Below are 10,403 nucleotides of genomic sequence, written 5' to 3'. Positions count from 1 at the left end.
AGTTGTTGGATAGTCAGTTGTAGTTAGTTCTGTCGTTGTTGTAGGGTATTCAGTTGTTGGTTCTGCAGTCATTGTTTGGGATTCACTTGTTGTTGGTTCTGAAGTTGTTAGGATTTCAGTTGTTGTTTGCTCTGTAGTCGGGGATTCAGTTGTTGTTGGGGATTCAGTTGTTGGTTCTGCAGTCGTTGTCGGGGATTCAGTTGTTGTTTGGTCTGTAGTTGGGTATTCAGTTGTTGCTTCCAAAGTTGCTAGGATATCAGTTGTTTGCTCTGTAGTCGGGGATTCAGTTGTTGTTGGGTATTTAGTTGTTGCTTCCGAAGTTGTTGGGGATTCAGTTGTTGTTTGCTCTGTAGTCGGGGATTCAGTTGTTGGTTCCACAGTTGTTGAGGATTCACTTGTTGTTGGTTCTGCAGTTGTTGCTAGGGATGCAGTTGTTTTTGCAGTTGTTGGGGATTCAGTTGTTGCTTCCAAAGTTGTTGAGGATTCAGTTGTTGCTTCAGCAGTTGTTGGGGATTCAATTGTTGCTTCTGCAGTTGTTGGTGATTCAGTTGTTGCTTCTGCAGTTGTTGGGGAATCAGTTGTTGCTTCAGCAGTTGTTGGTGATTCAGTTGTTGCTTCTGCAGTTGTTGGCGATTCAGTTGTTGCTTCTGCAGTTGTTGGTGATTCAGTTGTTGCTTCTGCAGTTGTTGGTGATTCAGTTGTTGCTTCCAAAGTTGTTGGGGATTCAGTTGTTGCTTCTGCAGTTGTTGGTGATTCAGTTGTTGCTTCTGCAGTTGTTGGTGATTCAGTTGTGGCTTCAGCAGTTGTTGGTGATTCAGTTGTTGCTTCTGCAGTTGTTGGTGATTCAGTTGTTGCTTCTGCAGTTGTTGGTGATTCAGTTGTTGCTTCAGCAGTTGCTGGTGATTCAGTTGTTACTTCTGCAGTTGTTGGTGATTCAGCTGTTGTTTTTGCAGTTGTTGGTGATTCAGTTGTTGCTTCAGCAGTTGTTGGGGATTCAGTTGTTGCTTCTGCAGTTGTTGGGGATTCAGTTGTTGCTTCTGCAGTTGTTGGTGATTCAGTTGTTGCTTCTGCAGTTGTTGGTGATTCAGATGTTGCTTCTGCAGTTGTTGGTGATTCAGTTGTTGCTTCCAAAGTTGTTGGGGATTCAGATGTTGCTTCTGCAGTTGTTGGGGATTCAGTTGTTGCTTCAGCAGTTGTTGGTGATTCAGTTGTTGCTACAGCAGTTGTTGGTGATTCAGTTGTTGCTTCCAAAGTTGTTGGTGATTCAGTTGTTGCTTCTGCAGTTGTTGGTGATTCAGATGTTGCTTCTGCAGTTGTTGGGGATTCAGTTGTTGCTTCCAAAGTTGTTGGTGATTCAGTTGTTGCTTCAGCAGTTGTTGGTGATTCAGTTGTTGCTTCTGCAGTTGTTGGTGATTCAGTTGTTGCTTCTGCAGTTGTTGGGAATTTAGTTGTTGCTTCTGCAGTTGTTTGTGATTCAGTTGTTGCTTCCAAAGTTGTTGGTGATTCAGGTGTTGCTTCAGCAGTTGTTGGTGATTCAGTTGTTGCTTCTGCAGTTGTTGGTGATTCAGTTGTTGCTTCCAAAGTTGTTGGGGATTCAGTTGTTATTTGCTCAGTAGTCGGGGATTCGGTTGTTGTTGGTTCTGCAGTTGTTGTTGGGAATTCAGTTGATTGTTCTGCAGTCATTGTTGGTTTTGCGGTTGTTGTTGGTGATTCACTTGTTGGTTCTGCAGTTGTCAGGAATTCAGTTGTTGTTGGGGATTCACCTGTTGTTAGTTCTGCAGTTGTTGGCAATATAGTTGTTGGATAGTCAGTTGTAGTTAGTTCTGTCGTTGTTGTAGGGTATTCAGTTGTTGGTTCTGCAGTCATTGTTTGGGATTCACTTGTTGTTGGTTCTGAAGTTGTTAGGATTTCAGTTGTTGTTTGCTCTGTAGTCGGGGATTCAGTTGTTGTTGGGGATTCAGTTGTTGGTTCTGCAGTCGTTGTCGGGGATTCAGTTGTTGTTTGGTCTGTAGTTGGGTATTCAGTTGTTGCTTCCAAAGTTGCTAGGATATCAGTTGTTTGCTCTGTAGTCGGGGATTCAGTTGTTGTTGGGTATTTAGTTGTTGCTTCCGAAGTTGTTGGGGATTCAGTTGTTGTTTGCTCTGTAGTCGGGGATTCAGTTGTTGGTTCCACAGTTGTTGAGGATTCACTTGTTGTTGGTTCTGCAGTTGTTGCTAGGGATGCAGTTGTTTTTGCAGTTGTTGGGGATTCAGTTGTTGCTTCCAAAGTTGTTGAGGATTCAGTTGTTGCTTCAGCAGTTGTTGGGGATTCAATTGTTGCTTCTGCAGTTGTTGGTGATTCAGTTGTTGCTTCTGCAGTTGTTGGGGAATCAGTTGTTGCTTCAGCAGTTGTTGGTGATTCAGTTGTAGCTTCTGCAGTTGTTGGCGATTCAGTTGTTGCTTCTGCAGTTGTTGGTGATTCAGTTGTTGCTTCTGCAGTTGTTGGTGATTCAGTTGTTGCTTCCAAAGTTGTTGGGGATTCAGTTGTTGCTTCTGCAGTTGTTGGTGATTCAGTTGTTGCTTCTGCAGTTGTTGGTGATTCAGTTGTGGCTTCAGCAGTTGTTGGTGATTCAGTTGTTGCTTCTGCAGTTGCTGGTGATTCAGTTGTTGCTTCAGCAGTTGCTGGTGATTCAGTTGTTGTTTTTGCAGTTGTTGGTGATTCAGTTGTTGCTTCAGCAGTTGTTGGGGATTCAGTTGTTGCTTCTGCAGTTGTTGGGGATTCAGTTGTTGCTTCAGCAGTTGTTGGTGATTCCGTTGTTGCTTCTGCAGTTGTTGGGGATTCAGTTGTTGCTTCTGCAGTTGTTGGGGATTCAGTTGTTGCTTCTGCAGTTGTTGGTGATTCAGTTGTTGCTTCCAAAGTTGTTGGGGATGCAGTTGTTGCTTCCAAAGTTGTTGGTGATTCAGTTGTTGCATCTGCAGTTGTTGGGGATTCAGTTGTTGCTTTTAAAGTTGTTGGGGATTCAGTTGTTGCTTTAGCAGTTGTTGGTGATCCAGTTGTTGCTTCCAAAGTTGTTGAGGGTTCAGTTGTTGCTTCTGCAGTTGTTGGTGATTCAGTTGTTGCTTCTGAAGTTGTTGGGGATTCAGTTGTTGCTTCAGCAGTTGTTGGGGATTCAGTTGTTGCTTCTGCAGTTTTTGGTGATTCAGTTGTTGCTTCTGCAGTTGTTGGTGATTCAGTTGTTGCTTCTGCAGTTGTTGGTGATTCAGTTGTTGCTTCTGCAGTTGTTGGGGATTCAGTTGTTGCCTCTGCAGTTGTTGTTGATTCAGTTGTTGCTTCTGCAGTTGTTGGTGATTCAGTTGTTGCTTCCAAAGTTGTTGGGGATTCAGTTGTTGCTTCAGCAGTTGTTGGTGATTCAGTTGTTGCTTCTACAGTTGTTGGGGATTCAATTGTTGCTTCTGCAGTTGTTGGTGATTCAGTTGTTGCTTCTGCAGTTGTTGGTGATTCAGTTGTTGATTCTGCAGTTGTTGGGGATTCAGTTGTTGCTTCTACAGTTGTTTGTGATTCAATTGTTGCTTCTGCAGTTGTTGGGGATTCAGTTGTTGCTTCTGCAGTTGTTGGTGATTCAGTTGTTGATTCTGCAGTTGTTGGTGATTCAGTTGTTGCTTCTGCAGTTGTTGGTGATTCAGTTGTTGATTCTGCAGTTGTTGGGGATTCAGTTGTTGCTTCTGCAATTGTTGGTGATTCAGTTGTTGCGTCTGCAGTTGTTGGGGATTCAGTTGTTGCTTCTGTAGTTGTTGGTGATTCAGTTGTTGGGGATTCAGTTGTTGTTTCTGCAGTTGTTGGGGATTCAGTTGTTGCTTCTGCAGTTGTTGGTGATTCAGTTGTTGCTTCTGCAGTTGTTGGTGATTCAGTTGTTGCTTCCAAAGTTGTTGGGGATTCAGTTTTTGCTTCCAAAGTTGTTGATGATTCAGTTGTTGCTTCAGTAGTTGTTGGTGATTCAGTTGTTGCTTCTGCAGTTGTTGGGGATTCAGTTGTTGCTTCCAAAGTTGTTGGGGATTCAGTTGTTGCTTCAGCAGTTGTTGGTGATTCAGTTGTTGCTTCCAAAGTTGTTGGGAATGCAGTTGTTGCTTCAGCAGTTGTTGGTGATTCAGTTGTTGCTTCTGCAGTTGTTGGTGATTCAGTTGTTGCTTCTGCAGTTGTTGATGATTCAGTTGTTGCTTCTGCAGTTGTTGGTGATTCAGTTGTTGCTTCTGCAGTTGTTGGTGATTCAGTTGTTGCTTCTGCAGTTGTTGGGGATTCAGTTGTTGCTTCAGCAGTTGTTGGTGATTCAGTTGTTGCTTCTGCAGTTGTTGGTGATTCAGTTGTTGCTTCTGCAGTTGTTGGTGATTCAGTTGTTGCTTCTGCAGTTGTTGGTGATTCAGTTGCTGCTTCTGCAGTTGTTGGGGATTCAGTTGTTGCTTCAGCAGTTGTTTGTGATTCAGTTGTTGCTTCTGCAGTTGTTGGGGATTCAGTTGTTGCTTCTGCAGTTGTTGGTGATTCAGTTGTTGCTTCTGCAGTTGTTGGTGATTCAGTTGTTGCTTCCAAAGTTGTTGGGGATTCAGTTGTTACTTCCAAAGTTGTTGGTGATTCAGTTGTTGCTTCTGCAGTTGTTGGGGATTTAGTTGTTGCTTCCAAAGTTGTTGGGGACTCAGTTGTTGCTTCAGCAGTTGTTGGTGATTCAGTTGTTGCTTCCAAAGTTGTTGGTGATTCAGTTGTTGCTTCCAAAGTTGTTGGGGATTCAGTTGTTGCTTCAGCAGTTGTTGGTGATTCAGTTGTTGCTTCCAAAGTTGTTGGGGATTCAGTTGTTGCTTCTGCAGTTGTTGGTGATTCAGTTGTTGCTTCTGCAGTTGTTGGTGATTCAGTTGCTGCTTCTGCAGTTGTTGGGGATTCAGTTGTTGCTTCTGCAGTTGTTGGTGATTCAGTTGTTGCTTCTGCAGTTGTTGGGGATTCAGTTGTTGCTTCCAAAGTTGTTGGTGATTCAGTTGTTGCTTCTGCAGTTGTTGGGGATTCAGTTGTTGCTTCCAAAGTTGTTGGTGATTCAGTTGTTGCTACAGCAGTTGTTGGTGATTCAGTTGTTGCTTCCAAAGTTGTTGGTGATTCAGTTGTTGCTTCAGCAGTTGTTGGTGATTCAGTTGTTGCTTCTGCAGTTGTTGGTGATTCAGTTGTTGCTTCTGCAGTTGTTTGGGATTCATTTGTTGCTTCCAAAGTTGTTGGGGATTCATTTGTTGCGTCTGCAGTTGTTGGTGATTCAGTTGTTGCTTCCAAAGTTGTTGGGAATTCAGTTGTTGCTTCTGCAGTTGTTGGGGATTCAGTTGTTGCTTCAGCAGTTGTTGTTGATTCAGTTGTTGCTTCTGCAGTTGATGGTGATTCAGTTGCTGCTTCTGCAGTTGTTGGTGATTCAGTTGTTGCTTCTGCAGTTGTTGGTGATTCAGTTGTTGCTTCTGCAGTTGTTGGGGATTCAGTTGTTGCTTCTGCAGTTGTTGGGGATTCAGTTGTTGCTTCTGCAGTTGTTGGGGATTCAGTTGTTGCTTCTGCAGTTGTTGGGGATTCAGTTGTTGCTTCTGCAGTTGTTGGTGATTCAGTTGTTGCTTCCAAAGTTGTTGGGGATTCAGTTGTTGCTTCCAAAGTTGTTGGGGATTCAGTTGTTGCTTCCAAAGTTGTTGGTGATTCAGTTGTTGCTTCAGCAGTTGTTGGTGATTCAGTTGTTGCTTCTGCAGTGGTTGGGGATTCAGTTGTTGCTTCCAAAGTTGTTGGGGATTCAGTTGTTGCTTCAGCAGTTGTTGGTGATTCAGTTGTTGCTTCCAAAGTTGTTGGGAATGCAGTTGTTGCTTCAGCAGTTGTTGGTGATTCAGTTGTTGCTTCTGCAGTTGTTGGTGATTCAGTTGTTGCTTCTGCAGTTGTTGGTGATTCAGTTGTTGCTTCTGCAGTTGTTGGTGATTCAGTTGTTGCTTCTGCAGTTGTTGGGGATTCAGTTGTTGCTTCAGCAGTTGCTGGTGATTCAGTTGTTGCTTCTGCAGTTGTTGGGGATTCAGTTGTTGCTTCTGCAGTTGTTGGTGATTCAGTTGTTGCTTCTGCAGTTGTTGGTGATTCAGTTGTTGCTTCCAAAGTTGTTGGGGATTCAGTTGTTACTTCCAAAGTTGTTGGTGATTCAGTTGTTGCTTCTGCAGTTGTTGGGGATTTAGTTGTTGCTTCCAAAGTTGTTGGGGATTCAGTTGTTGCTTCTGCATTTGTTGGGGATTCAGTTGTTGCTTCCAAAGTTGTTGGGGATTCAGTTGTTGCTTCAGCAGTTGTTGGTGATTCAGTTGTTGCTTCCAAAGTTGTTGGGAATGCAGTTGTTGCTTCAGCAGTTGTTGGTGATTCAGTTGTTGCTTCTGCAGTTGTTGGTGATTCAGTTGTTGCTTCTGCAGTTGTTGGTGATTCAGTTGCTGCTTCTGCAGTTGTTGGTGATTCAGTTGTTGCTTCAGCAGTTGTTGTTGATTCAGTTGTTGCTTCTGCAGTTGTTGGGGATTCAGTTATTGCTTCTGCAGTTGTTGGTGATTCAGTTGTTGCTTCTGCAGTTGTTGGTGATTCAGTTGTTGCTTCTGCAGTTGTTGGTGATTCAGTTGTTGCTTCAGCAGTTGTTGTTGATTCAGTTGTTGCTTCTGCAGTTGTTGGGGATTCAGTTGTTGCTTCTGCAGTTGTTGGTGATTCAGTTGTTGCTTCTGCAGTTGTTGGTGATTCAGTTGTTGCTTCTGCAGTTGTTGGGGATTCAGTTGTTGCTTCCAAAATTGTTGGTGATTCAGTTGTTGCTACAGCAGTTGTTGGTGATTCAGTTGTTGCTTCCAAAGTTGTTGGTGATTCAGTTGTTGCTTCTGCAGTTGTTGGTGATTCAGTTGTTGCTTCTGCAGTTGTTGGGGATTCAGTTGTTGCTTCTGCAGTTGTTGGTGATTCAGTTGTTGCTTCTGCAGTTGTTGGTGATTCAGTTGTTGCTTCTGCAGTTGTTGGGGATTCAGTTGTTGCTTCCAAAGTTGTTGGTGATTCAGTTGTTGCTACAGCAGTTGTTGGTGATTCAGTTGTTGCTTCCAAAGTTGTTGGTGATTCAGTTGTTGCTTCTGCATTTGTTGGTGATTCAGTTGTTGCTTCTGCAGTTGTTGGTGATTCAGTTGTTGCTTCTGCAGTTGTTGGGGATTCAGTTGTTGCTTCTGCAGTTGTTGGGGATTCAGTTGTTGCTTCTGCAGTTGTTGGGGATTCAGTTGTTGCTTCTGCAGTTGTTGGTGATTCAGTTGTTGCTTCCAAAGTTGTTGGGGATGCAGTTGTTGCTTCCAAAGTTGTTGGTGATTCAGTTGTTGCTTCAGCAGTTGTTGGTGATTCAGTTGTTGCTTCTGCAGTGGTTGGTGATTCAGTTGTTGCTTCCAAAGTTGTTGGGGATTCAGTTGTTGCTTCCCAAGTTGTTGGTGATTCAGTTGTTGCTTCAGCAGTTGTTGGTGATTCAGTTGTTGCTTCCAAAGTTGTTGGAGATTCAGTTGTTGCTTCCAAAGTTGTTGGTGATTCAGTTGTTGCTTCCAAAGTTGTTGGGGATTCAGTTGTTGCTTCTGCATTTGTTGGGGATTCAGTTGTTGCTTCCAAAGTTGTTGGGGATTCAGTTGTTGCTTCAGCAGTTGTTGGTGATTCAGTTGTTGCTTCCAAAGTTGTTGGGAATGCAGTTGTTGCTTCAGCAGTTGTTGGTGATTCAGTTGTTGCTTCTGCAGTTGTTGGTGATTCAGTTGTTGCTTCTGCAGTTGTTGGTGATTCAGTTGTTGCTTCTGCAGTTGTTGGTGATTCAGTTGTTGCTTCAGCAGTTGTTGTTGATTCAGTTGTTGCTTCTGCAGTTGTTGGGGATTCAGTTATTGCTTCTGCAGTTGTTGGTGATTCAGTTGTTGCTTCTGCAGTTGTTGGTGATTCAGTTGTTGCTTCTGCAGTTGTTGGTGATTCAGTTGTTGCTTCAGCAGTTGTTGTTGATTCAGTTGTTGCTTCTGCAGTTGTTGGTGATTCAGTTGTTCCTTCTGCAGTTGTTGGTGATTCAGTTGTTGCTTCTGCAGTTGTTGGTGATTCAGTTGTTGCTTCTGCAGTTGTTGGGGATTCAGTTGTTGCTTCTGCAGTTGTTGGTGATTCAGTTGTTGCTTCTGCAGTTGTTGGTGATTCAGTTGTTGCTTCTGCAGTTGTTGGGGATTCAGTTGTTGCTTCCAAAATTGTTGGTGATTCAGTTGTTGCTACAGCAGTTGTTGGTGATTCAGTTGTTGCTTCCAAAGTTGTTGGTGATTCAGTTGTTGCTTCTGCAGTTGTTGGTGATTCAGTTGTTGCTTCTGCAGTTGTTGGGGATTCAGTTGTTGCTTCTGCAGTTGTTGGTGATTCAGTTGTTGCTTCTGCAGTTGTTGGTGATTCAGTTGTTGCTTCTGCAGTTGTTGGGGATTCAGTTGTTGCTTCCAAAGTTGTTGGTGATTCAGTTGTTGCTACAGCAGTTGTTGGTGATTCAGTTGTTGCTTCCAAAGTTGTTGGTGATTCAGTTGTTGCTTCTGCATTTGTTGGTGATTCAGTTGTCGCTTCTGCAGTTGTTGGGGATTCAGTTGTTGCTTCTGCAGTTGTTGGGGATTCAGTTGTTGCTTCTGCAGTTGTTGGGGATTCAGTTGTTGCTTCCAAAGTTGTTGGTGATTCAGTTGTTGCTACAGCAGTTGTTGGTGATTCAGTTGTTGCTTCTGCAGTTGTTGGTGATTCAGTTGTCGCTTCTGCAGTTGTTGGGGATTCAGTTGTTGCTTCTGCAGTTGTTGGGGATTCAGTTGTTGCTTCTGCAGTTGTTGGGGATTCAGTTGTTGCTTCTGCAGTTGTTGGTGATTCAGTTGTTGCTTCTGCAGTTGTTGGTGATTCAGTTGTTGCTTCCAAAGTTGTTGGGGATTCAGTTGTTGCTTCCAAAGTTGTTGGTGATTCAGTTGTTGCTTCAGCAGTTGTTGGTGATTCAGTTGTTGCTTCTGCAGTGGTTGGTGATTCAGTTGTTGCTTCCAAAGTTGTTGGGGATTCAGTTGTTGCTTCCAAAGTTGTAGGTGATTCAGTTGTTGCTTCAGCAGTTGTTCGTGATTCAGTTGTTGCTTCTGCAGTTGTTGGTGATTCAGTTGTTGCTTCCAAAGTTGTTGGGGATTCAGTTGTTGCTTCCAAAGTTGTTGGTGATTCAGTTGTTGCTTCCAAAGTTGTTGGGGATTCAGTTGTTGCTTCAGCAGTTGTTGGTGATTCAGTTGTTGCTTCCAAAGTTGTTGGGAATGCAGTTGTTGCTTCAGCAGTTGTTGGTGATTCAGTTGTTGCTTCTGCAGTTGTTGGTGATTCAGTTGTTGCTTCTGCAGTTGTTGGGGATTCAGTTGTTGCTTCTGCAGTTGTTGGGGATTCAGTTGTTGCTTCTGCAGTTGTTGGTGATTCAGTTGTTGCTTCTGCAGTTGTTGGTGATTCAGTTGTTGCTTCTGCAGTTGTTGGTGATTCAGTTGTTGCTTCCAAAGTTGTTGGGGATTCAGTTGTTACTTCCAAAGATGTTGGTGATTCAGTTGTTGCTTCCAAAGTTGTTGGGAATGCAGTTGTTGCTTCAGCAGTTGTTGGTGATTCAGTTGTTGCTTCTGCAGTTGTTGGTGATTCAGTTGTTGCTTCTGCAGTTGTTGGTGATTCAGTTGTTGCTTCTGCAGTTGTTGGTGATTCAGTTGTTGCTTCTGCAGTTGTTGGGGATTCAGTTGTTGCTTCAGCAGTTGCTGGTGATTCAGTTGTTGCTTCTGCAGTTGTTGGGGATTCAGTTGTTGCTTCTGCAGTGGTTGGGGATTCAGTTGTTGCTTCCAAAGTTGTTGGGGATTCAGTTGTTACTTCCAAAGATGTTGGTGATTCAGTTGTTGCTTCTGCAGTTGTTGGGGATTTAGTTGTTGCTTCCAAAGTTGTTGGGGATTCAGTTGTTGCTTCAGCAGTTGTTGGTGATTCAGTTGTTGCTTCCAAAGTTGTTGGGGATTCAGTTGTTGCTTCTGCAGTTGTAGGTGATTCAGTTGTTGCTTCTGCAGTTGTTGGAGATTCAGTTGTTTCTTCAGCAGTTGTTGTTGATTCAGTTGTTGCTTCTGCAGTTGTTGGTGATTCAGTTGTTGCTTCTGCAGTTGTTGGTGATTCAGTTGTTGCTTCTGCAGTTGTTGGTGATTCAGTTGTTGCTTCTGCAGTTGTTGGTGATTCAGTTGTTGCTTCTGCAGTTGTTGGGGATTCAGTTGTTGCTTCTGCAGTTGTTGGGGATTCAGTTGTTGCTTCTGCAGTTGTTGGGGATTCAGTTGTTACTTCCAAAGATGTTGTTGATTCAGTTGTTGCTTCTGCAGTTGTTGGGGATTTAGTTGTTGCTTCCAAAGTTGTTGGGGATTCAGTTGTTG

The 10,403-nt window shown here is 43.4% G+C and overlaps 1 protein-coding gene across 1 annotated transcript in view; it reads right to left on the bottom strand.

Annotated features, from left to right (window-relative positions):
* LOC144728270 (uncharacterized) overlaps positions 1-10,403 on the bottom strand; it is an 83,233-nt gene that overhangs the window by 64,519 nt on the left and 8,311 nt on the right. Inside the window, exon 2 of the mRNA XM_078607580.1 lies at positions 1,366-2,664. Within this exon, the coding sequence (XP_078463706.1) occupies positions 1,366-2,664 (1,299 nt within the window). The remainder of the gene's footprint in view (positions 1-1,365; positions 2,665-10,403) is intronic.

This window comes from Lampetra planeri, chromosome 28, assembly GCF_965212315.1.
Source record: "Lampetra planeri chromosome 28, kcLamPlan1.2.h2, whole genome shotgun sequence".
Lineage (NCBI taxonomy): Eukaryota > Metazoa > Chordata > Hyperoartia > Petromyzontiformes > Petromyzontidae > Lampetra > Lampetra planeri.
Note: the sequence above shows the minus strand (reverse complement) of the source record. Positions and strands in the feature narration are given on the sequence as shown.